This window comes from Phodopus roborovskii, unplaced genomic scaffold, assembly GCF_943737965.1.
Source record: "Phodopus roborovskii unplaced genomic scaffold, PHOROB, whole genome shotgun sequence".
Taxonomy (NCBI): Eukaryota; Metazoa; Chordata; class Mammalia; order Rodentia; family Cricetidae; genus Phodopus; species Phodopus roborovskii.
The window spans coordinates 34,279,485-34,306,052 of record NW_026126416.1 but is presented as its reverse complement, the minus strand read 5'-3'; the positions used below and the strand labels follow the sequence as shown (position 1 = coordinate 34,306,052).

At 46.8% G+C, this 26,568-nt stretch overlaps 1 protein-coding gene across 1 annotated transcript; it reads left to right on the top strand.

Annotated features, from left to right (window-relative positions):
* Nucleotides 1-21,373, top strand: Ivd (isovaleryl-CoA dehydrogenase). Its single transcript, XM_051183698.1, has 12 exons — nucleotides 1-191; nucleotides 2,693-2,782; nucleotides 2,939-2,990; nucleotides 12,599-12,768; nucleotides 13,473-13,566; nucleotides 13,726-13,862; nucleotides 15,417-15,513; nucleotides 17,008-17,101; nucleotides 17,642-17,723; nucleotides 18,206-18,310; nucleotides 18,416-18,488; nucleotides 20,472-21,373. The coding sequence occupies exons 1-12, from the start codon at nucleotides 51-53 to the stop codon at nucleotides 20,603-20,605; spliced, it is 1,269 nt and encodes a 422-aa protein (XP_051039655.1). The 5' UTR covers nucleotides 1-50; the 3' UTR covers nucleotides 20,606-21,373.
* Nucleotides 21,374-26,568: the final 5,195 nt, after the last annotated feature.

Sequence of the window (26,568 nt, the reverse complement as noted above, 5' to 3'; positions counted from 1 at the left end):
ACTAGGATTGGTGGAGCTAATGCAGCCCAAGCTCCTTGTGCAAGGCAGAGATGGCGACTGTGATCCGGCTGCTGGGGCGACGGGTGTCCAGTTGGAGGCTGCGACCATCGCTCCTCGCTGTCCCGCAGCGAGCTCACTCGTTGTTGCCTGTGGACGATGCTATCAACGGGCTAAACGAGGAGCAGAAGCAGGTAGGGAGGGCCGCCCCAAGGCCTCATGTCCCACCCCACAAGTGACTTGTGCCTGCCGGGCCTTGGGACCGTCACTCGGAAGCCAGAGTGAAGGACTGCTTGCTCCCTGCTCTTAGCAAATGCCCAAGCCTCTGACTCATCCTTATCTCTAAAGAGGAGATTTGAGACAGACAGCAAGGCAGGGCTGTTAGAAGGAGATAGGAAAGTAAGACCCAAAGTTCCCGGGAGGCTGAAGGGGTTGGGGGTTAGGGGGAATTGGTTGGCCCTGCTTCTAGTGGCAATCATGTGTCAGCTCAGACTCCAACCGGTTCTCTAAATGTTATCTATCCCCTTTGCTGGGGTCTCCATCAGCATAGCTTTGCCTTGCCTTGTAGATCAAGCTTGGCCTCTATTAATCCTCCTGCTTCTGCCTCCAGAGTGATGGGATTAAAGGTGTGGGCCACCACACCAGGTTTTGCGTTTCTCAGTTTATGGTTGAGATTTTGGTTAGCCCGTGGACAACAAAGGATTGTTTCTTGAGTGGACAACTTAAAGAATTCTGAAATGATGCACCCTTAGTTTCCTTTCTTCCCTTCATCGAGGCCTAAAGCACAAAGCTGAACAAGACCTTGAAAGATGTGTTCACACAGATTACCTATCCACTCTTATTGCTGGTTTTAAGATTGTTTTCTCTAAATAAAGCCAATGGATCGTTTCCTGGGATGACTCCACTCCTGGCAGTGTATATATTAAGCAATTGCTATAGGTTGCCTAATAAAAGTACTAAGGAGTGATTGCCTCCCACATCGTGTATCTGAGTCGGATGTGTACAAGGGCACATGTTACTATAAATGTCACCCTAGGTGGAGGAAGAGTCTGGAAACCCCAGGACAGAACACTGTCATAATCTGGGATTCTACGGTCCCAGCTTGTTTGTTATTCCACAGCCAGCCCGTCTTAGTGTTGTCTTGTTACCTATGACCTAGAAAATAATGATTCCATTCATATCTTTAGGGAAAACATACTTTTAGGGTGTAACTTCCCCAGTCATGTTTTTAAGCATCTGGCATGTTAATGTTCATATGGAGTGTCATTTTCGTCTCTGTACCTACCATCCTATGTTAATAAAGGAGTTGGATGCTTGCTGGTTAGCTCGTTTGCCTTTTTAACTTATTTTTAGATTTACTTATTTTATGTGTACATGTGTTTTGCCAGAAAGTATGCGTGTGCACCATGTGCCTAACTGGTGCTAGCAGAGATTAGAAGAGGGTGTCCTCCATGTGCGTGCTGGGAATCGAACCTAGGTCATCTGCAAAGGCAGCAAGTCTGGGGTAGGATTATCATTGTTGTGATAAAACACCATGACCAAAAGCAACTTGGAGTGGAAAGGTTTTTATTTGGCTTAAACTTCTACACCTCAGTGTATCACTGAAGAACATCAGGACGGGAACTCAAACAGGGCAGGGACTGAGAGGCAGGAGCTGATGCAGAGGCCATGGAGGGTACCACTTACTGACTTGCTCCTCATGGCTTGCTCAGGCTGCTTTTTTATGGAATCCAAGACCAGCCATGGCCCCACCCATAATGGGCTGTGCCCTCCCCCATCAATTACTAATTTAGAAAATGTCAGGGCTGGAGAAATGGCTCAGTGGTCAAGAGCACCGATTGCTCTTCCAGAAAGAAGACCCAGATTCAGTTCCCAGTACCCATATGGCAGCTCACAAATGTCTGTAATACCTGGTCCAGGGATCTGACACCTCACACAGACATACATGCAGGCAAAACACCAATGCACAGAAAATAAGAATAAATAACTTACTTTAGAAAAAGAACTGCCCTATAGGCTTGTCTACAGCCAATCTTATGGAGGCATTTTTCCAATTGAGGCTTCCTCCCCTCTGACCCTAGCTTGTGTCAAATTGACACAAAACTAGCCAGCACAACTGACCCCTGCCAATTTGATACAAACACATCAATGTTAAGCCACAACTTCTCTTGTTTATCCCCAACATTACACATTAAATAAAGATCACAATATAAAACACTTTACAATGTAAAATGTAAATGGTAATGTAAATAGTCCCATAGCCTTAACAAATTCAAACACTTCATATTTGTCTCTTTAGAAATATCCAGTTTCAGACAGGGCAGTGGTGTCAGAGACTTTGGATTTTAAGAGGCTGGATTTGTTTGTTTGTTTTGAGACAGGGTTTCTTTGTACTGGTTTGGAGCCTGTCCTGGAACTCACTCTAGAGACCAGGCTGGCCTCAAACTCACAGAGATCCGCCTGACTCTGCCTCCCAAGTTCTTCACAGAGCCATTTTTCTCAGTTGAGGCTCCCTCCTCTCTGTCGCCCTAAGGAAGCATATTTCGGTGGCACCCCTAAGCCTCAACCTGATGCTACCTGGTAAGAGTACCTGTGGCCGAGCCACCTGAATATGCTTTCAACCAGAAGGAGGGACATTGCTCTCAGTGACAATCGTGTCTTAGTTTCAGAAGCCTGTCTCCCTCGCTTCTTCTAGCTTCGTCAGACTATATCTAAGTTCCTCCATGAGAACCTGACTCCCAAGGCCCAGGAGATTGACCAGAGCAACGAGTTCAAGGACCTGAGAGTGAGTTGCAAGGTTGAGGGTGGGGGTGGAAGCTTCTGAAGCAGCAGTGAGTTGAGCTTACTAGGGTAAGGGAAGAGGGGCCTCCCTGAGAGTGTAGCTGCTTTCTCTGAATGGCTTGGTCCTCTTGAGATTCTCCCCACTCTATTCTGTTCACAGGAGTTCTGGAAGCAGCTGGGGAGCCTGGGAGTACTGGGCATCACAGCCCCTGGTGAGTATGGCTTCTTTCCCTAAAGAGAGCTTTCTCTGTTGCCAAAACAGGAAGAAAGGGAAGTGGGCATGATGGCACATTCTTGTAATCCCAACATTTAGGGGCTGCATCACCCGCACTACAATCTGTTCCACGAATAGGGCGAAGGCCTAGACATTGAAATAAAGAGACAAGACAGCGGGTCATTTGTTCAATGGCAATGTCGGAATGCCAAATGCCGAATGCTGTTTATTGAGGGAATGGAACAGGATTTTTAGGCTTAGTTCCTCCCCACGAGGTGTGTGTTATCACAAGATGTGGGTTATCAAAACGGGAAGAGTACCAATAACAGCTTTGGGGCAAGGAGTTCCAGCCAACAGCTTCAGGCTTGCTCAAGATGCCTTGGGAGTTCATGCAGGGCCCTACAGGTCCCCCTTTCTTTTAATATAAACTAACACCTGTCTTAGGTGGCAGAGGATGTCAGCATAATTCCTTACCCATCATTGGAAAAGTCACCCAGGCCCATAACCCTCCTGGTTTAAGTTGGATATTTGCCCCCTTCTGCCTTACCTGTCTCTGGTGAATAGTTTGTCTGTCAGCCACATGTGGGCAGGGGCTTTTCTCTTGAGCCAAAGACAGTAGAATCTGTCTTGTGTGAAAGTTGGCCTGGGCCTGTCTAATGCTATGTCGAAGTAGTGCCAAGTGCAAGGGCTACGAACCCCAGCAATCTGCCCGCAAGTTGAAGTCCTTGTAAAAGGTCTTCTACACTGGCAGGTGGTACTCAGTTTTCATTGATGTTAATGATCTTCATGGCTAAAGCATGTGTATAATTTAAAAATTGGTCACTCCAGGATCCCTGGAGAAAAATGATGCATTAACACAGATATGTGTGAAAGAGAGAGAAGCCATAGCCTTTCACAGTTTGTAAATTTAGTTTTAAAATGCCAATTTGTACTAGATAATCAAGTGTGTTTTGGGTGGCTAAGGCTTCAGCGAAATCACCTGATAGTTGATCCACCGTGCTTGCAGTATTTACAGACTGGGAGAGGGCTATCCTAGAAACTGTTGCTTCAGTGGCAGAGGTGGCACTGGCAGCCACGATCCCAAAATCTCCTTTCCTTTCTGCTGCACAAGTTGGTCATCTGTAGAGGTCTCTGGCATAGGTACTACCTGGCTGGGGTACATGGCCCACGACAGCTGTTACTTCATATGTCCAGCAGCTAACCAGACCTACTGAGAACAATTGAAACTTCCTCCAAAATTACAACAAAAAAAGTTACAACAAAAAAAGTTACAACAAAAAAAGAAGGGACCCAGAATACAAGTGCCTGAGATGCAGGTGAAATTCTAATCCTTTGGATCAAAGTGTAAATTTATAGCTGCTTGATCCAAACTATAATTAGTCAGGAAAAAGGGCCACATAGAGCTACTCAGACCCACAGGCATCAGAATGGGTAGATTCTTGATGAAGGCCCATGAGACCTTCTTTCTGGCTGCTACAATCACAGTCCCTCCCCATATGGTGAATCAGATGCTCAGGCACCCAAACAGGTATCTGTGTCATGTGGAAAGACACAAACCTACCCTCGAGCCCATACTAGAACTGGGTCAGGGCCACACCATTGTCCAGTATTGACATTCTTCCACATAACTGAGCCATAGTCAGATGACCAAGGGCGCCAATGCCTGTCAGCTGCAGATCAAGCAGCACCATCAATAGTTAAAAATTTTAAAATATAAAGGACAAGTGAAAGGTGATTATGAGGAGACCCTGTAAATTCCCCCTTTTTTTGTTTTATGAAGATAGGCTTTAATTGTGCGATGTGCACGTTCCACCATGGCCTGACCCTGAGAATTGTAAGGAAAGTCTGTCTTATGTGAGATTAAAAAAATTTTTTTTGCAAAAAGAATTGAAACCCTGACTAGTATAAGCAGGGCCACTATTAGTTTTTAATTTTCTGGGCATTCTCATATAAGGAAAGGCTTGTAAACAATGGCTCTTAACATCCTTAAGCCTTTCTCCAGTATGAGCAGAGGCAAATATGAGATGAGAATGGGCATCCACAGATACATGAACAAACTGTAGTCGACCAAAGGAAGAACATGGGAAACATCCTTCTGCCTGACACCCCGGGGGTTAACTCCAAGGTGTGGAACAGGTAAGAACTCTGCACATAGGGACAATTCTTAACTATATTAATAGCTTGGTCTCTAGTAATTTTAAGATGGAATTTAAATGAGCCTGCATTAAGGTGAAAGATTGTATGAGCTTTGCAGGCTGCTTCATAACCAGACTCTATCATCATCATCATCACGTCACTATCTGTTTTAGTATTAAAATGGGCAATGGCATTTCCTTCACTCAAAGGGCCAGGTAAACCAGAATGTGCTTGGAGATGTCCTACAAAAATTGGATGAGAGTGCCTCCATTGTAGGCACTGTATGGCTAGTAAATGTTCCTATACACGAGAGACCAGAGCTATGTAGGCAGCAATTTCTAAGGGGGCCAATATAGGATACACATATTTACTGTCTGTGTATAAGTTAAACGGCTCATCAGAACAATGTTGAAGGGCTAATTGTACTGCACCTAGTTCTGCAAATTGTGCAGACTTCACTTTAAGTGTAAACAACTGCACAACCATTGGAGGTGCCGCCTGTAAATACATTGCCCCTTCAAAGGATTTTTGGGAATAATCTTGGGAAAACACACAGGGTGATTTTTTAAAAAATGAGCTAATTTATCAGAAGGAAAATGACTATCAAAGTGGCAGGGTGTGGAACACAAGAAATTTGCTCAATCATCATTGAACTGTTGAAGCCATTGTATCTGTTTTTGAATATAGGGAGTGACAATTACATTAGGGATCTTGCCAAAAACTTGAAGACTCATTTTGTATGCCTTTTGAATAATGGAAAACATTGCCTGGGGATAAGATCTAACTGTCTTTCCTGGGGATGTATGTTCATGTACCTATAATATAGGACCATATAGAAATATGCTGAAGCAAAAACTAATAACATCAAGTTTTGAGACTAGTCAATATAATTTAAATGTACAGATTGGAGGCATTTTTGCACAAGTTGTATGCATTCTCATGCAGCAGGTGTTAAGGTGCACGGAGAAGTGGGATCAGAATCTCCTTGTAAAATATCAAGTAAGGGTCTAAGCTGCCCAGTGGTTAGGGCCGAACTAGATCAAACCCAATTTATATCTCCCAATAATTTTTGATAATCATTAAGTGTGGTCAGTCTATCCAGCCCTAAAGTAATCTCCTGAGGACAGATACCAGAATATGACAATTGATGACCCAGGTATTGATAGGGAAATTCTTGTTGTACCTTTTCTGGGACTATTCTTAAGCCAGCTAGTTGAAGGATCTGGGCCTGCTAAAAGAATATCATCCCTATAATGTGTAATATACAGGGATTGAAATTTCTTCCTAATGGGAGCAATGGCCAAAGATACATAAATTTGACAAATAGTGGGACTATTGGCCATTCCTTGAGGCAACATCACCCATTGATATCTCTTATAGGACTCTTTAAAATTAACAGAAGGAATGCTAAATGCAAATCGCTCACTATCCTGAGGATGCAATGGAATGGTAAAAAAGCAATCTTTAGGTCTATAACTAATATATGATAGCCTTGAGGAATGCCTACAGGGGAAGGTAAGCCAGGTTGTGTGGCTCCCATAATTTGCATACAATCATTAACAGCTTGGAGATCTTGTAGGAGTCTCCATTTTCCAGATTTTTTTCTTTACAACAAAAATTGGCATATTCCATGGAGAAGTAAGTGAAAGGAACAGTATGTCCTGCCTCTAATTATTCCTGTACAAGTTTATGTGCAGCCTGTAATTTCTCAATAGATAAGGGCTATTGCTCCACCCATACTGGGTTATCAATTTTCCAGATAATAGGAATGGGAACAGGCTGCACATCAATAGCCCCTAAGGAAAATTTCCCAACCCAGAGCGATCTCAGGCTCTTTTGATAATTAAGTTTTTGGATTCAACAGACTGAGGGTCACCTTGGAGGAATTTACCCAGTCCTCTTCCTTGTACATAACCTTGGTCAGCTAGCATATTTTTAACAGGCTCAGTAGTAAGGACCACTCCCATGGCCTGAAGCACATCTCTTCCCCAAAGATTAACAGGGATATGACTTAACACAAAAGGTTGAAAAAGAACTGTATGTTCTTCATCATCTGACCATTTAAGAAACTGAGTACTACATTCTGGAGTCACGGCAGTTCACATTTCTGTGCTAAAGGCTATTGAATCACCCATACAGATTCCTTTGGCTCTTAAGCCATGCTGGCTTTGGCCATTTCCTGCTGACCCGCTCTGGAGACCAGGTGTGGTAGGCACAAATTGTCAACCCTTTCAATTAAGATTCCAAGCAATTCAAATAGTACTTTTTGTTAGGATTCACACATTCATAATCACACTTCATACACATGTTTGTGTGGTCACACCATAATACAGAACATACATACATACAAGATGGCATTTGTGTTCATAAGCTTCAAAAATTCTGTTTTAATTGTTCAAATTCTGCTTTCAGATTCTAAATCTTGTACTTCCTCAAAAGTTCTAATCATCTCTGCCATTTTTTCTTTTACTTTATGGCAATGAATTCTTTAGCTGTCTTGTTTTAATTCCAGTGCCCTGCCTTTTCAATAGGGCCACTGATTGCCCACTGAGAATTTCCTTAAGAGTTACTGGCACCCACCCTTCAATATACCCTCATTCACTTACTTTGCTGGCTGGCCTCTGAGGGCGATCTCTTAGGTGATCTTTTCTTTCCCTGATCTCGGTGGGACCTCCGCTTGTAGTGCCCGAGTTATGATCTGTTCCCACGAATTGGGTGAAGGCCTAGAGATTGAAATAAAGAGACAAGACAGCAGGTCATTCGTTCAACTGCTATGTCAGAATGCCGAATGCTGTTTATTGAGGGGATGGAACAGGCTTAAATACTGACTGACAGCACAGTGGAAAATAACAGGATTTTTAGGCTTAGCTCCTCCCCACGAGGGGTGTGATATCACGAGGTGTGTGTTATCAAAACGGGAAGAGTACCAACAACAGCTTTGGATCAAGGAGTTCCAGCCAACAGCTTCAGGCTTGCTCAAGATGCCTCGGGGTCCATGCAGGGCCCTACAAGGGGCCTGAAACCAGAGGACTTCTCTGAGTTCAAGGCCGGCCTGAGCCATACAGTTAGTTGTAGGCCAGCCTGGCCTACAGTTTTTCTGTTTCAGAAAAACAAAAACAGGGGCTATAGAGAAGGTTCAAGCTAAGAAGAGCTATGTGACCATGAGGATCATAGCTCAGAACTCAGCACTGTTTAAAATCAAGGCCTGTCCCACCCAATGCCTATAATCCCAGAACTGACTTGGGGGGGGGGGGCTGAGACTGGAGGCTTGCTTGGACTTGTTGGGCTCACTGGCTACTAGTCTAGCCAAAAAACACTTCCAGGTTCAGTGAGAGACCCTATCTCAAAAGGAACAAGGTAAGCCAGGCATGGTGGAACACATCTTTAATCCCAGCATTCAGGAAGCTGAACCAGGCACAATTCTGAGTTCCAGAACAGCCAGGACTACACAGAGAAATTCTGTCTTGGAAAAAAAAAGGAGGTGGCTCTTCACTTCAAGGATGTGGTAACTTGTGACATATGTAGAGAGAGTATCAGCTGCTTGGGAAGCAGAAGCAGGGCTACACAGAGAAGCCCTGTCTTGAAAAACAAAAAAATAAACAAGTAAATAAAATAAAACAGGACAAGGTGGAGAGTCACAAGAGGGTGCCGATATCTTCCTCTGGCCTCCATGCATGTATACAGGAGTGTGAACTCACACACATGTGCACATACATCACACATACAAACACATACGTACACTCATATGCACACACAAATTAACAACCAGATAAGAAGAGAAGAAACAATCATTCCCAAAGAACGTCTCATCCTTGAACCTGAGGCAGCACCCATTGGCTGAGCCCAGAGAAGACATAATCATTAGTGATGGCAAGAAGGCAGAATCTCTCAGACTCTTGACTCGAAGATTTAGTGAGAGCCTGGCATCCTATGGGATCTGCATACCCTAGTAGATCAGTGTTCCCTCAGTGATTCCTGAGCTCTGTCTCACTAGTGGTCTGTAAGTAGGAATCTTTTTGGTTTTCAAGACAGGGTTTCTCTGTAGCTTTGGAGCCTGTCCTGGATCTCGATTGATAGACCAGGCTCGCCTAGAACTCATAGAGACCCACCTGCCTCTGCCTCCCAAGTGCTGGGACTAAAGGTGTGTGCTCCCACCACCTGGCTTATAAGTGGGAATTTTTAGGAAAAGTATATCCCTGAGTCCTCTGATAACAGCTTGTCCTCAAATGAAATGGGACTATGAGATGTCTGGGTCCTCAGATAAGGTGATTTTGGGTTTTAGTGGGCTCTTGGCCTTCCTAATATTCCCTGTGTGTGCTACAGCTTGTTGTGGGGGGGGGGGGGACAGGCAGGGAGCCAATACATTCTGGTTCTGGGTTGCCATGACAATGAATGCATGAGCTATTGGCCTCCTCATCCAGCCATTCCTGAGGCATCAGCACGACTGCCTTCTGGACTTTCATCTTTTCTAAACATTAAAGAACGATTCTTTTTTTATATAGATATATTTTTCTTTTTTAGATTTATTTATTTCATATATATGACTGCTCTAGCTGCATATACACCTTTATGCCAGAAGAGGGCATCAGATCCCACCATAGATGACTGTGAGCCACCATGTGTTTGCTGGGAACAGAACTCACAGGTCCTCTGGAAGAGCAGCCGGTGCTCTTAACCTCTGAACCAGCTCTCTAGCCTCTTCCTTCCTTCCTTCTTTTCCTTCTTTCCTTCCTTCCTTCCCTTCTTTCTTTCCTTCCCATCTTCTTTCCTTTCAAGATGGGGTTTCTCTATATAGCTATGGCTGTCCTGGAACTCCCTCTGTGAACCTGGCTGGCTTCAAACTCCGAGATCCACCAGAATTTGCCTCCTGGGTGCTGGGATTAAAAGTGTGCACCACCACTGCCCAGTAGAGCAACTATTTCTGTTCCCATACTTGGAAGGCTAAGGCAGAAAGACTGAAGTCCAAAGACAACCTGGACTACAGAGCTAAGATCCTGGCTCAAAAAAGGGATGTGGCTAGAGAGATGGCTGTGGTGAAGGGCACTTGTTGCTCTTGCAAAGGACCCACCTTCCATCACCCACATGGTGGCTCATGGCTCTCCATTGACTCCAGTTACAGGGGGTCTTCTGTCAAACAAGGGCACCAAGCATGTACATGATACACATACATACATGCAGGCAAGCACCTATGTGTGTGCATAAAGTCAAATAAAGGGGGAAGTTAATAACTATTTGTATAAAGCATGCACTATTTACATAATGAGTAATAAGAGGGGATTTCGAGGGTTGGGCAGGTGTGCATAAATTATATAGCCATATTATTTAGGAAAGGATGTATGGATTTGATATCAGGGATGGGTCTGGAAACCAAGCATATAGGTGTTGGTTTGATGAGTGTCTGTATATTTCACCTTATATCCTCCTGGAGTAATGTAGATCCTGAGGTTTGAGTTGACCCTGGAGAGTTACATGAATGGTGATATAAGGAAACTGGGTAATGATTCATTTAAACCATGTCAATGTAAGGGAGTTTTGGGGGAGGTCCTATTGGGAACCTCCAAACAAGATTCTCTTTGTGCTTTGATGGTTTATGAACCAGCACAGCATAATATGTTTCTGAATCAAAATAAATTTGATGGGACAAAGAAGCAATTTAAAATCAATGGGCTGAATTCAGGCTATGTGATAAACACTTGTAACCCAGTACTTGAGAGATAGAGGTAGAAAGGTTGGAGGTTCAAGGCCACCCTGAGGTGTATGAGACCCTGAGGGGAAGCTAAGGATGGGGCTCAGTTGCTAAAATGCCTGTCCCCAACGTGCTAGGGTGGTGCCTGTAATCCCAGCACTTGGAAGTAAGGCAGGAAGAGCAGACGTTTGAGAAGAAAAGTGGAAAAAAGGAACAAAAAAAAAAAATCTGGGGCAGGAGTATAGCTTACTGGCAAGAGTCAACACTGCACGGAGCCCTAGGTTTGTCCTCCAGACCGCCTTTAAAATATCAGAAGCCAGATAAAATCCTTTCAAATGGGAACTTTGAAAAGAAAGCCAGGACTATTGTTTGTACTGGGGATTGAACCTAAGACCTTGCACATGCTGGACAAGCTTTCTAACACCCCACCCCATTTCCTATTGTTTTATCTTGAGGCTGGGTCTGGCCAAGTTGCCCTAGCTGGCCCTGAACACCCTCCGTAGCCAGATAAGACTTGAATGTGTTTCTTCTGGCTCCCAGGTGGCTGGGACATAGGCCTACACCAGCTGAAGGATGAGTCTTGACAGCCAGACAGGAATTCTGTTCCCTACTTTCCTTCCTGGAGAAACGGTTGGCTATGCCTCCTTCACTGGCCTGAGGGCAGCTCAAACAAGCTTGTTTTTACAGGACTTTACACAGCAGCTTTGATAAGGGACCAGGGGGCCCAGACACTTGGACTTTTTGGAAGAGCTTTCAAGAAAAATCTCTCTCTCTTTCTTAATTTTTGGAGATAAGCTTCTCACAGGTTGAGAACCATTACTCTAGTGCTCCAAAACCCTCTTCTTGTCTCTGGGGGCACCCGTACAACCTAAACATACAAACAGGTTTATGCATCTGTGTGTGTGTGCTACATGTATATGTACTAGTCCCGCTTTGTTCCCAAAGCTATGCTATAAAATCTCACATTTGGGGCCAGAGAGATGACTCAATGGTTAAGAACATTTCCTAGTCCTCCAGAGGACATCAGTTCAGTCCTTGGGACCCACATTATATAGAGCACCACCAACTTAACTCTAGCTCTAGGGCAGTGGTTCTTAACCTTCCTCATGCTGTGGCCCTTTAATAAAGTTCCTCATGTTGTGGTGACCCCCACACACCACAAGATTATTTGCATTGCTACTTCATAACTATAATTTTGCTGCTGTTATGAATGGTAATGTGAATATTTTCAGAGATAGGGTTCTCAAGGAAGTCGCAGCCCACAGGTTGAGAACCATTACTCTAGGGCTCTAAAACCCTCCTCTGGTCTCTCGGGGCACCTGTACACATGTGGCATGAACACACAACTAGGTAGGTTAGAAACACTAAGAAGTCTTTTTTCCAATCTCCCCTTCTGGAGGCTTCTGCACATAGATAGTCTGTAACTGGTTTTGGTGCTCTGAACATAGTCCCATTTCCACCCACCCCTTTCATCCATCTGCTTCTGCTTTTTGTAACTTCTGGAAGAGTGGGTACTCAGGTTTTTGCTTGTCCTCACTGAAGACATCTGGGATAAAGCCAGAGTCAGCGAAGATGGTTTCTGAACTTCAGTTCCCCACCAGCAGCAAGCAGAGCCAGTTGTATGTCCTTCCAAGCAGAGTCCCCGGCAAACAGCCTGGCAGCCTTGCTAGGGAACTTGGAATGGCTACCAGGGTGGTTTATTTTTCTGCCAGTTAATGAAAGATTCCTGTCAGTGTCCCAATGTAACCTGGATGCCTTTCTGCTTCCCACACTCCCACTCCCAGTTCAGTATGGCGGCTCTGGCTTGGGCTACCTAGAACATGTGTTGGTAATGGAAGAGATATCCCGGGCTTCTGGAGCAGTGGGACTCAGCTACGGTGCCCACTCCAACCTCTGCGTCAACCAGATTGTTCGTAATGGGAATGAGGCACAGAAAGAGAAATATCTTCCCAAGGTGAGGAAATGGGGATGAAGAAACCCACATGGACTCAACACAACCACTCTCTGACATGCACTCCCCTTGTTGGGGATCAAGCAGATTTTCATTCTTGGCTTGCTGCCATGAACTCAATATAATTAGGAAAGTGACTGAGATTGTTTTGAAATACTTAAGTCAAAAAAATTTGGCCAGGTGGTGGTGGCACACATCTATACTCCCAGCACTCAGGAGGCAGAGACAGGTGGATATCTGTGAGTCCGAGGCCAGCCTGGTCTACAGAGTGAGCACCAGGACATCAGGAGCAACACAGAGAAACCCTATCTCAAAAATAAATAAATAAATGGAGGGGGCTTTCACCCAGGGATGGGGTGATTTGTGTTGAATTTTAGCTGCTTGGGAAGCAGAAGCAAGAGGATCACAAATCCCAGCTTGGGTGATTTGGCAAGACCCTGTCTCAAAAAGCAAATAGGAACCTGTCATCAAGCTTGATAACCTGAGTTTGATACAAGCAGTGCACACATAAACACAGAGAACAAATAAGCAAAAATATAGTTTTTTTTTTGTTTTTTTTTTAACATACAAAGACTGGGAGAAAGAGAGGCCTGACAGACACTGCACTTTGCTCTGGGGGCAGAATGTGGGCAGGAAGAGGCAGCCAGGGGAGTTGCCTGCAGGGTGTTTCCAAGGTCCTAACTGGGCGGCTCTTGTTTTCCCTGTAGCTGATCAGTGGTGAATTCATCGGAGCACTGGCCATGAGCGAACCCAATGCTGGCTCTGATGTAGTCTCCATGAGACTAAAAGCAGAAAAGAAAGGTAAGGCCGCTTGCCCCCAGGCAGCTGGAGAAGGCAGAGGGTAGCAGTTGCGGGTGGTCCCTGCTGGGTTCCCAGTACCGGTTGTCAGCAGGGGGCAGTTGTGGACTGATCCCAGACAGGAGACTTCAGCAAGCAGCCTACACCCTGACTCTCCCTTAGGAGATCACTACATTCTGAATGGCAACAAGTTCTGGATCACCAATGGCCCAGATGCTGATGTCCTTGTTGTCTATGCCAAGACAGATTTGACTGCTGTGCCAGCTTCTCGGGGCATCACAGCCTTCATTGTGGAGAAGGTGAGGGTGGTAGACCTTTGTATCAGGGAGACTTCCAACTCTGACAACAGTTACAGATGTAACTCCTTCTGGCTGGTCAAGGTTAAGATCACTGTTGTGTGCTCTGCTCCTAGGAGGTGGCGGACAAGCCAAGACTCAAGAAGACAACCCCAAAAAAAAAACCAACTCTGGTGCTGTTAGAGCTGCTCAGTAGTAGAGCAGCTAGCTGTCTAGCATGTACAGACCCTGGGTTCAATTTTCAGCACTTAAAGAAAAAAAAAAGAGTGTAAAAGGAGTTCTTAATTGGTCTAGATAATAAAAAGCCAGAGAGAGAGAGAGAGAGAGGCCCAGAGAGACTGAGTCAAGTCTGAAGACAGTAGAGCTGTCCACAGAGTCAAGGAAGGAGAAATCGAAAAAGGAGCCATGAGATATTCTTACTGAGCTGAACAGGAGCCATGGGGGAGACTGAGGCATGAGTGGGAATTGAAATGATGATTTGGATACTGTACCTCCAATAGTATGACAAGGACAAGATACATGAAGAGTTAGTCCCATTTTGGTTTTGGTTTTGTTTTTGTTTTAAACAAACCAGAAGCCAGACAAGGTGACACGTATTTGTAATCTGAGCAGCACTTGACAGGCAGAGGCAAGTGTGAGGCTAGCCTGGTCCTTGTGAGGCTCAGGGCTATATAGCAAGACTGTCTCAACAATAAATAAATAAATAAAATAAAACAGGAAACTGTATAGAGAAAGCAGTATAAAGAAAAGAAAACCGGGGGTTGGGAGTGTTGTTTTGTTGTTGTTGTTTTTAAGATGGGGTCTCATTGTGTAGCCCTGACTGGCCTAGAACTTATCGTATAGACCAGGCTTCCCTTGAACTCAGAGATCTCCCAAGTGCTTGGATTATAGACATGTGCCCCAGCCTAGAAAAAGTTGGAGATCTATCAGTTAAGGGAGCAGATGTTGGCTTCACGCCGTCTGCGTAATGACCTAATGACGGTGAAGAAAAAGCAGGTGCCACTGAGGCTTGCGGACCCAGCCGCAGAGGAATGCTACAAAGGTTCAAAGCTTGGCAGCATACTCCATGAAGGGGTGGGGGAAATGGCTAAGATGGGAACTGAAAAGGCCTGGAGGTAGCAGGGGGCAGCATGAGCCGTTGCTCCGTCCCCTGGGCACTTGGTGACACCCGTGCATCTGAGTATCCTGGTCAAAGCATGTAGGTGATTGGAGTCGGGTTCCTCCAGGGACAGGTGGCTACAGAAAAGGGGCAGAGGAACTAGCCAATGCTCTGAGAGTTATGTCCCTGGGAGAGTGAGGAGAGATGGGGACTGAGCATTTCATTGAGGAAGAACTGCTCCCCTGAGAGCTGCGGAGAAGCAGGCTGGCAGCAGAGGGGTTGGGTACAAAGTGGTGGGGCCTGAACGCTGGCGTATTGCATCCAGAGCGAGAACTTGGGAGAACTTGGGAGTCGGTGCGAGTGTGCTGAGTAGGTATCAGAAAAGGTTAAGTGGTTTTCTCTTTATTAGCCGCCCTGGGGGCAAGTCTAACCAGGGCCTCCTTTGGTTTCCTGCGAAGGGTATGCCTGGTTTTAGTACTTCCAAGAAGCTTGACAAGCTGGGAATGAGAGGCTCCAATACCTGCGAGCTAATCTTTGAAGACTGCAAAGTTCCCGGTAAGTGTCCAGAGATTAAGGCAGTCCCTGTCCTGGTTCCTCTGCAAGCTGGGAATGCCCATCTCACTGTACAGAGCTCCACTACCATTGTGTGTCCCGTGTTATGCACCTAGACTGTGGGCCTCGAGCTACTGGACAGCTGTCTGTCCTGGCTATAGGCCCTGCTGCTGTTTGCTTGCCTGCCTAAATGAAGGATGGTGAAAGGTAAGGCCTACCATGGTCCACTGTTGCCCCTCAGGCTTCCTTTGCATTGCCTGTACAGCTGACATATGTCTGACTTTCTGATACCATTATAAATAACACAACAGAAGCCAGTGTTGAAGGAGGAAAAATTATTTTGGCTCAGGGTTTCAGGTGTCAAGCCTATGGTTCGCTGGCTCCATTGCTTCTATGTCTATGGTGAGCCAGAGCATGAGGAAGAATGGCCTGGGGAGACCTACTTAAGTAGAATAAGAAGCAGAGATCAAAGACACACACCCCAGTGGCCAGTTTTTCCTGGAGGCTCTGTCTCTGTTTCCATTGTCTCTCATTAATGCCATCAAATTATGAATCCATCATCGGGTTAATCCATTGATTAGGTCGGTCTTCACAATCCAGTCACGTCCCAAACTCCACCTCAGAGCACTGCTGCGTTGAACCAAGCCCTTAGCACAGCAGCCCACAGGGGGCCGTTTCGTGTCCAAACCACAACACTATGAATTACACTCGGTAATGATGCTAAAAGCCCTTCTGAATAAATTGACAGAAGCCAGACTCGATGAAGGAGAGGTAATTTGATTTTGCAAGAATATTTTCTCCCCTGCACTGTAACCGTGAACGTGACACTATGTATCACTGCGAGAGGGCTGAGGGCCGGGATCTGGACCTGAATTAGGACTGCTCTGTGCATCAGCCATAAACTGTCCAGAAATAGTTTGCTGTGGTCAGAAAGAGTCTCCGGGAAGGACTCAACCTTTTAGAAAGGAAAAAAAAAAAATTCTTTCACCAGCCTTAAAGGCGGGTTAGGTTGTCAAGTTTCTACAGTAAATGTCTGCCCATATCTCCCAAGTCCTTATTAGGGGGGTAGTTGCTCATCGGCTGCTGTCACTATCACCCTAACTCATAGACAAAGCCACTTTCATGGACGTTGCTGAGAGGTGACCCCGAACCGTGGGCACCTCGGGGTGATGAGTTCTCTGATTTCTGTATAAGTAGACATCAGGTGTAGAAAGAAGTGAAGGGGGGCGGGGGGCCTTGTAAACCTTCTTTCCCATCCCAGGGAGTCCAGGGTGAGAAAGGACAGATCTAACAACTTGGGGCTCTATGGTGTTGTGGATGGTGTGGGGTCCTGAAAGCTCCACTTCCGACTGCAAGCGACAAATTTCATCTTTTCTCTCACTTGAAACCCGTGATGAAGGTCAAGTAATGTACGTTTGTGCCTTGTGTGACACAGTACCTTTTATAAAAGTGAAGAGACTATGATCAGTCCTCTCTAACTGGCATTTATCCTGGCAGCTGCTAATATCCTGAGCCAAGAGAGTAAGGGTGTCTACGTATTGATGAGCGGGCTGGACCTAGAGCGCCTGGTGCTGGCGGGTGGACCCCTTGGGTAAGTGTGAGGGGGCTGTTGGCCTCCTGGGCAAGCACAAAGCGTCACCAGTGTGAGGCTTAAGAGGAAGCCCATAGACCTCTGCACGAGTGTGAGGTTCCGGGCAACGTGAGCTCGCCAGCCTTGTTAGGTTAGCAGCCTCCCCCGACAGGGAGGGGAGGCACAAAGGAAGCTACTTTGTGGGCTGTCCTCTGTCTTGAGAATCTCCTCCTATATTTAATCTCTTCACGCAGAGGAAAATGTCATTATGTGACAGATGGCAGGTGAGGCCTGAAAGCAACTGCTTAGTCAGTGGAGCTGTGAAACAAGAAGCCCCAACTCTTGCCTGCTGCCCCACCACACCCACTTGATCTCTGAGGAAGGTGCCTGGGGGCTGGACAGGTGGTGCTGTCACTGTGCAGGGAGTTCCTCAGGTCCCTTTATCTTTTCTCGGGGACTTCAGTTCCTTATCCTCCACCTCAACTCTCAGGCCTAATCCTCCGACACTCTTTCACCCCACTTGACATCACACCCCCATAGTGTCTTTCTTCTCTCTGGCAGGATCATGCAGGCTGTCCTGGACCACGCCATTCCCTATTTGCATGTAAGGGAAGCCTTTGGCCAGAAAATCGGCCAATTCCAGGTAAGGGGAACACGTGCTAAAATGTCCTCTCCCTGGACTAAAGGAGATGAGGTAGTCATGCATTCGTTGTGGGTTACTGTCCTCTGGCGAAAGGGGCTTGAATTGTTAGGATGCAGCGACTTTCACATTCCACCCGGCTTGGGAGGTTCGTCAGTCACATTGTCCTGCCTGTTCCTATTTGAGATGACTGAACTAGACACTGCAAGGCTGGAGGGTAAAACACACAGGACATTTGAGTTTAGGGGAAAGGGAGCTGCATTTCTAATCCCACCCTTCTGCTGGAGAGGCTGCTGGAAGCTAGCCACACAGGAGGCAACTCTCTAGCCTCATCTCCTAGAGCTGTTTCCATCTATCTCCATTGTCCTAGGCAAGTCTCATCTCCTCTCTGTGCCCTTGGTTCCTCAGCTTGTCCTTGCCATTGACCTGCTTTTAGTAATTAGAGTATACCAGCATGTTGACCCATGGCCTCCCTTTGTGCCCAGCTGATGCAGGGAAAGATGGCTGACATGTACACCCGCCTCATGGCTTGTCGGCAGTATGTCTACAATGTTGCCAAGGCCTGTGATGAAGGCCACATCATTGCCAAGGTGAGGGCCAACTGTGGGGGAAGAAGAGGTGGGTTAGTGGGTAACTATCGGGATGGGTGCCTGTATGTTTGTCTGGTCCCTGCTGAGCAACGCCTCATCCCACAGGACTGTGCCGGTGTGATTCTGTATGCAGCCGAGTGTGCCACACAGGTAGCCCTGGACGGCATTCAGTGTTTTGGTGAGTGGCCCTCACTCTGCACTCCTGGATCCCTTTCTGCTCTCTCTGCTTCAGCTGGCCACAGCCACACAGATACCCCTAGGCTCTGTCTTCCCCCAGGGAATTTTTTGTAATGGCAGTCAGTAAATAAATGGATCTTTTTTTGTTTTAAAGGGGGTGTGGCCCAGAGACATAGCTCTGGCTTCTCTTCCAAAGGACCAGGTACACATGTGGTATACAGACAGACATGCTGGCAAAACACCCTATGCATAAAACCAATTTTTTAAGAGGAAAAAAAAAAAAAAAAGAAAAAAACACTGGGGGGGGGGGGTGGCGTCGCACAGCTTTACTCCCAGCACTCAGGCAACAGAAGCAGACAAATCTCTGTGAGTTCAAGGTCTACAGGGCAAGTTCCAGAACAGCCACGGCTGCGCAGAGAGACCCTGTCCCCAAAAAAATAAACAAATAAGAAAAAGAAAAATAAAGGGAAAAATAAAAGGTTGGAGGCTACAAGCATTCCTTATCTTCACTGACTGGTCTAAGGCCACCAGGAAATGGGGACAGAGACTCCTCAGGTGGGGCAGCATCATTCCTAGTTGGCTTAGGTCTGAATCCCATCTCACTTGCCTACATCTGCCACTCATTCTGTGTTTTGTTTTTTAAAGTTGGGTGCTGGGTACGTGGGCATGTCATGCAGCTGAGGATGACCTGGGATTTACAATCCTCCTGCCTCTACCTCCAGAGCACTGGGATTATAGACATGCGCCACCACGCCTGGTTTGTGTGGTGCTGGGGACTGAGTCCAGAACTTGGGGCATGCTAGGTGGGCTCTCTACACTCCAGCCAGGTTTCATCCTTTCCTTGTCTGGGTCCTCAGCACTCTGGGAGATCTTCTAGACCAGCTCTCCCGTGCCTTCCCGACCCCAACAAGGTTCTGTCATTGCCTCTGCTTCTCTTTGATCAGTCCTTGCCCAGAGCCTATATATCCTGGGGTTCTTCTGGTCCAGCCAATAATCAGCGATATTCAGAAGTGCCTGGGCATGGGGTGCACACCTCTAATCCCAGCACTTGAGAAACTGAAGCAGAAGGATTACAAAGAGACTAAGACCAACCTGGGCTACACAGTAACTTCTTGGTCAACCTGGGCCATAGCTCAGTGTAATATCCTTGCCAAGCATACACAAAACAACACCCCAGCACCGTATTAACCAGATCACAGATGGCACACACCTATAATCCCAGAACTCAGGAAGTTAGAGGTAAGAGGACCAGAAGTTCAAGGTCATCTTTGGCTATTTTGTGAGTTGGGGGTCAGCCTAGGATATGACAGACCTTGTCTCAAAAAGGAGAAGGGAAGGAAGGAAGGAAATGTTCAGAAAAGAAAATTGTATCAGTGGCTTGGGATTTTGCAAGCACTGAAAAAAAGAACCAGCAAGATGACTCTGTGGGTAATGGCTCTTGCTGCCTGGCAAGCTGAGTTTGGTCCCCAGGACCCACATGGTTAATGGAGAAAACTGATACACATTGTCCTCTGACCTCTACATCCATGTCAAGATAGACAAGCATATGCATACACACAAAATAAATAAATAAATGTAAAAAAGGGAAATTGCACCTGAGCTGAACATAGACTTTTTCTCTTGTCATGATTCCATAAACATTCCAATATAACAACTACTTAAATGGCACTTATGCCAATGTGTGTGTCTCTGTGTGTGTGTATGTGTGTGTGTGTGTGTACATATATCCTAGAGATATTTAAAATATGAACTGGGGTTATAACTCAGTAGTAGAGCATTTGCCTAGTGTGTGCGAAGTCCATACTCAATCCTTAGCACAGAGGGAGAGAGGGAGAAAGAATAGACCCGGTATTGGGAGAATGCACGTAAGTTATATGGACCGGAACCAATCCCTGAAGATGCTAGGGAATGACTCCTTGGCTCTCTGTTGGTTGTCCTTGCAGCCTTCAATCCTGTCCTTTCTCTTCTCACATCTGCTTCGTAGGTGGAAATGGCTACATCAATGACTTCCCCATGGGCCGCTTCCTTCGAGATGCCAAACTGTATGAGATTGGAGCCGGGACCAGTGAAGTGAGGCGGCTGATAATCGGCAGAGCGTTCAATGCAGACTTCCGCTAGCCCCATGACCTACTGCCCCTTGGTCCTAGCCCCAGGGCCTTTCTTTGGAAGCAGAGGCATGGCAGCCCGCTCACCTGTCCCAAGATGCTCAGCTGCCCTTCTCACACCAGCTCTCTGCCTGCAGGAGGTTGGAGCAGAGGTCGGATCCTCCGGCCATGTCAGTCAGGAAAGCTTAAAATGAACTGCAAAAAGGACTTTGTTTTTTTCTGGGGCTTGTGGGGGGCTTCTGTGACTGCCCTTACTCTCTGCTTCTGAATTTGATGATCTCACCCTCTGAGATGGTACCTGGGAAGACGCAGGTACCCAACGCCTTTTTTCTTGGGCAAGCCTCTGGCAGGGAGCCCCTTTCCACTCAAGTGTACTGGAAGCTGCTTTCAATTTTCTTAATGGTCTCTTTTCTTGAGGAAAAAGCAAAAACCTGCCCTTGCTAGGTGTTTTCCTAAGGTCTAAACAGCTCCAGAACGTCTGTGTGGCAGACCCATGGGAGGACAAGAGTCCTGGCCTAGCCAGGCAGCAAGGAAGATTGGCTCTTGCTGACCTCCCTGGCGTACCTGAATCTGACTGCATCACTCTGTCACAGGCTAGCACTGGGTATGCTCATGTGACCTTCTGCAGCTGACCTGGCAGCAGGCACAGGCCCTGTGGCCAGCCTGGGTTGCCTGGCTCAACTCCAGTCTCTGCCTGTGTACATTTCTCTAGACACCCTGTGGCTAATTTTGTTACAACTGCACAGCTGCTGCCATTTTGTATTAAACATGCTGCAAATGGTACCTTCAGCACCCAAAGCAGTGTTCTGGGGGAGAGGCAAGCCCCTTGCTGTGGCTTTGTGTCTGCACCCTGAGTGTCCTTGCAGAGTCCTGCCCTGACAGGCTCAAATGGGAAGTCTCAGGCCCAAATCTCCCAGCGATTTCTTCTCTTTCATGGTGCTGAGGTTGAACCTGGAGTGTGCTGGAGAACTGAGTCTGCTGTCTTCTCCCTCCCCTACCAACTTATCCGTGGTTTTAACGGGGGCTCCTTGTAGACCAGATTGTCCTTGAACTAAGATCTTGACCTGCTCCTATCTTAGGTGCTGGGATTACAGGCATGAGTCCCATGCACCTCCCTGGGTTTTCTCTTAAAGAGAGTGGAGGGCTGGAGCATGGGACAGCAGGAGAAGGACCTTACTGAGTTTCTGGAGTCTCTCAAGGATAGAAAGTTGATTGTTTTTGAGACAGAGTCTAGCCTTCCTCTGCCTCCTTCGTGCCAAAATCACAGGCATGAACACACCTGGCACATTTCTAAGTTTTGTTTTGTTTCAATATATATAACCCTGGCTGGCCTTGAACTCAAGAGATTCTTCTGCCTCTGTCTCCCATCTGGGATTAAAGGAATGTGCCACAACCATGCCCAGACCAATCTCTGAGTGTGGTTTTGTTTTTTAATATGCCGACAACTTGACTTTTTCAAGGTCAGAATTGGATCTAGGATGCAGATGGACCAGTAGCAAAAGCAGAATGTCCTGAACATCCCATCCTGGGGCCACTAGGTAGAGCATCTGAGTTGTCCACTCCTCGGTCCCCAAAAGTAAAACTAGTTTTCCTGGATCCCAGCCCAGCTGTGCTTGGTCCAGACCTACAGCTAAGGGATGAGGCTTGAAACAGGTGGAGCTAGAACCTTTCCAACCCCAATCCAATCCCATCGAAGGGAGAAGATGCAGAGCTCATGGCTGCCCCTAACTTAGCTGTTCTGAGTCATACTATGTTCATGAATGCAGTAAGCATGGTGATCAGCTGAGGCAGGTCTGGAGTGACCACACGAGATGTTCAAAATGTGGCAGGGGACCTGCAAGCCTGCAAGATGGTTTGCTGCCAAGCCTGACAATCTGAGTTGGAGTCCTGGAACTGACTCCCAAATTGTCCTCTAACCTCCACAAGTTAGCAGAATGAAATATGTCACCCAGCTGTGCCCACTAGGACTCTACCAACTTGAGAGCATCCCCAGAAGTACACTTGTTAAAAAGCCTTATTCCCTTCCCAGCACTGGGGAGGCAGAGGCAGGAGAATCTCAGCGAGTTCTAGCCCAACCTGGTCTACAGGGTGAGGTCCAAGACAGCCAAGACTACACAAAAAACCCTGTCTCAAAAAAAAAAAAAAAAAAAAAAAAAAAAAAAAAAAAAAGCTTTAATCCCAGCCATCTGTTAATGGCTTGGGTAGAAAGTCCCTTGTGACTTTAGTGGCTTTATAAGAGTCTTAAGTGTAGCTGGGCATTGGTGGCACACGCCTTTAGTCCCAGCACTCAGGAGGCAGATCTCTGTGAGTTCGAGGTCAGCCTGATCTACAGAGCTAGTTCCAGCTCAGGCTCCAAAGCTACACAGAGAAACCCTGTCTCAAAAAGTGTTTCTGCTCTGTCATGTGAGGTCCCCTGCCATGCTATGATGCAACAGAAAATACTGGAGATGGGAGTGTGGACGCTTCTGGAACCTGGAGCTAAAGATAATTACCCAATCTGCACATGTCCAGCTATAGCAACAGAAAGAATGTGATTGTTTTCCTGTTGTTTTTTTTATATGATGTACACAAGAAATGTTTTAAAAATAAAAGACAAAACAAACTATGTAGCCTGAAAAGTGGATTGGGGAGCGGGGGTGGGGTGGGGTGGGGGGAGTAATCAGGTGTGTTAAGTATGATCTGGTCATGCTCCTTATCAAATCTAGTGACATGTAAATGTAGGCACCTGGGTCCCCCGGGGAGTGACACTGGGCTAAGGCAGCCACAGAGTTTTACAACAACCCAACTTCGGCCTGGAGGGAGTTTCTCCCCAGAGACATGAAACTTAACCCTATAACGAAATGGTAGTCCCTTACGTCTGTAATATTGCTTCATTTCGCACATCACCTCCTTCCCTGACCTTTGCAAACAACTAGGTGCTGGAGGCAAGATTGCTTAAGACCCCCATGCAAATCCCTGGAAGGTGAGTTACTCAAACCTAGGTAGGGATCAAGGGTGAGCCAGCCACGCCCCGACGTCGGAGAGGCTGGGTGGAGCCAGAGGCCCTGTAAAGCAGGCCATTGCGGGGTTATGGGGAGCTCCTAGCACATCGCGTTCCGGATGGGAGCTGGGATCCTCGTCCAACTGCCGCCTATCCAAAGTGCTCTCTTTCAGCCTTCTGCCTCAAAGCTCTTCGAGGCTCCTAGCGCAACGATGACTCGCGGGACCTGCTCTGGCGCTGCGTGGAGCTCGCCTGACCCCTGCCGGCCATACACGGAGCCGCACCCGCGCGGACCTGGCCACTCCATTTTCCCACTCTGCCAGCGTGCTTTAGATGAATTTTCCAAGTTAGTAATTTCATAATGAATTGTATCTATCACCACCATCTCATACAAGAAAGCCAAACAAAAACAGGGAGACCCTAAACAGAGCAAAGGCGAATGTTGTATTTTAAATACGGTCACTGTTTGAAAAACTGTAATTTAATTTTATTTCAAGCGTATTTTATGTGTACGAGTGTTTTGCCTACGTGTACGTGTGTGCTCTGCTTACGTGCCTGGTACCAGCAAAGAACAGAGTAGGGCGCTGTATACCCTGGAACTGGACTTAGGGACTTCGCTGTGAGCTGACATGTGGGTACATGGAATCCCAAGCAAGGTCTTCTGAATGAGCAAGCGTTCCTGATGACGCAGCCATCTCTCCGAGAGTCTCCAAAACTGTAAGTTTTGAAAAGTTTATTGAAAAGGAAAGCCTGTCTCTTGTTTCTCCTTTACCATTCCTACTCATCCAGGATCAAACTACTTTTGAGTCTATAAGGAGTTTCTTTTTGGCTATCCATGCCTCTAAGTGCTCTATTGATTGAATTGTAGGTCCTAAGAATAGCGTTTTAATGGTGCATAACTGTGATTTGTGACGATCTTCTTAGAAAAGGTGTGAATGTCTTTTCACTTCCTCGGATGAGTCCTGTCCACCAGCAGGCATTTAGGAAATCCCTGGGTAAGGAAGCAGGGACCTTACCCACATGCCAGCCTCTGCTTCTGCCTGCATTCAGCCTCAAGTGCAGGAACTCAAAGCCACTGTTATGCAGGGTGGAAGCTCTCTGGTGTGTTCTACCTCCTTCCTCTAACCAGGAGCCATTCTGGAATTTTGACTTCTTCTCTACAACAATTCACCAACCTGCCTCCCTTCTTCCAGGCTAGGCTGCTGGAGCCTACTTCCATCCTGAGCCAGTGGGAACCAGGCTCCTCTAAAGCCATCCATGTGTCCTGGCACATTTGCAATCAAAATGCAAGGAGGTGACTATGAGTTTGGGGCCAGTTCAAGGCAAGCCTGGGCTAGGTAAGAAAAACAGTTTGAAAAAGTAAAGGCCCAACATTTAAGCAGAGCACCTTTGTCCCAGAGACTGAAGCAGGCGAATCACTTAGGTTCAGGAATTTGAGGCTGACCAGCGCAACACACTAGACCCAATGTTTAAAAGGAGGAAGACCAGACATGGTGGTGCTCACCTTTCATCCCAGATCTCTGTGAGCTCAAAGACCAGCTTAATAGAGAGAATTCCATGTCATCTAGGGCTATTGAGAACTTGTCTTGAGAGAGAGAGAGAGAGAGAGAGAGAGAGAGGGAGGAGGGAGGGAGAGAGACCGATTGGTGGTTCACATCTTTAATCCCTACAGGTGGACCTCTGTGAGTTTGAGGCCAGCCTGGTCTACAGATTGAATCCCATGACAACCAGGACTACACAGAGAGACCCTGTCTCCAAAAAAAAGGAAGAAGAAGGAAAGAAAGAAAAGAAAGAAGGAAGGAAGGGAAGGAAAAGAAAGAAACAAACAAAAAAGAAAAGGAAGAAGGAAAGGAGAGAGGGAGGGGAGGGGACCTAAGAATTTGCAAACACTATTTTGGTCATCTTGACACTTTCTGTAGCTTCCCTCTCTACAGCTGAGCATGTCTACGCTTGTGCTGTCCTCATTGCCTTCTTTCCTAGCCTATGCCTTTGCTCCCCAGCGGGCTCCTCCATTCAGGAAGCCCAGCCCTTCACTGTGCTCTTGCTTCAAGCCTATATGCAGGGCTCCTTCAGGACTCCCCTGTCCTCCTCACTCACCCCCCCCCACACACACACACCTTCCTCTTGCCTTGGCATCTGTGCATCACGGGTTTGCAAACACAGGCAAGGGTGAGGTGGGACCTTCTTCTCATTGCGCTCCACCTACTTCCTCCAGCAAGGAATATGGTTTCTGAATACCCCACCTGCCCACTCTGAGACAGAGGCTAGCACCGAGTATTTCTTACATCCTGGTTGCTATTAGATTAACCAGACAGAGCACTGAGCAAGAGGAAGCCCCCATCCAGCACAACGGGTTGTGTTTATTTGATGTAACCATTTTTCTCCCATGAGGCCAGAAGCCTGAGGGCTAGATCTGCAACATCACTGTCTGTGTAGCAGCTTCACCAGTGGGCAGTCACGTAATGCCTGGTCCGTAGTTTTCTGTAACATAGTGACTTGGCGTATGGTCCCCTCTAGTAATAATGTTAGATGTTAGAGTTCAAAAGCCATCTCTCACCCAGCATAAAGGTGGGTGCCCACAGTCCCACCACTCAGAAGGTGGAGGCAGGGAGAATTTGCATTTGGAGCCAGCCAGGACTTTGTGTTTGTGGTAAAGGAAAAAAAAAAAAAAACCTACAGTAACAAGAATAAAACCCTTTCACGTCGCTGAACCTTCAACAGCATCCGGGGCTTGCAGTAAGTGCTCAGTGGCTATGCTCATGCTGGATGAGTGAAACAACAGGTGGGCCAGAGCTCTGGCCTAATCCAGAGTTGGCACAAACAGCAGGGCCAGCCGGCTTCGTCTGACCCTGCTCTCCCCAGTCCTTCCCACCCTGGAGTAGCCAGGGCCCAGCTGCAGAGGGGAGGCCCTCACCCCCCCCATATCCCTCTGACCCACTCAGAAATAAAGAAAGGAGCTGTTCTAAGGGACCTTGGCCCCTCCCCTGCTGGCTGGG

Coding starts and splice junctions, on each gene's coding strand:
- Ivd (XM_051183698.1), top strand. CDS start 51: ATGGCGACTGTGATCCGGCTGCTGGGGCGACGGGTGTCCAGTTGGAGG. Junction 2,783..2,938: donor ACGAGTTCAAGGACCTGAGA/GTGAGTTGCAAG, acceptor TTCTGTTCACAG/GAGTTCTGGAAGCAGCTGGG. Junction 18,311..18,415: donor AAGGCCACATCATTGCCAAG/GTGAGGGCCAAC, acceptor CTCATCCCACAG/GACTGTGCCGGTGTGATTCT.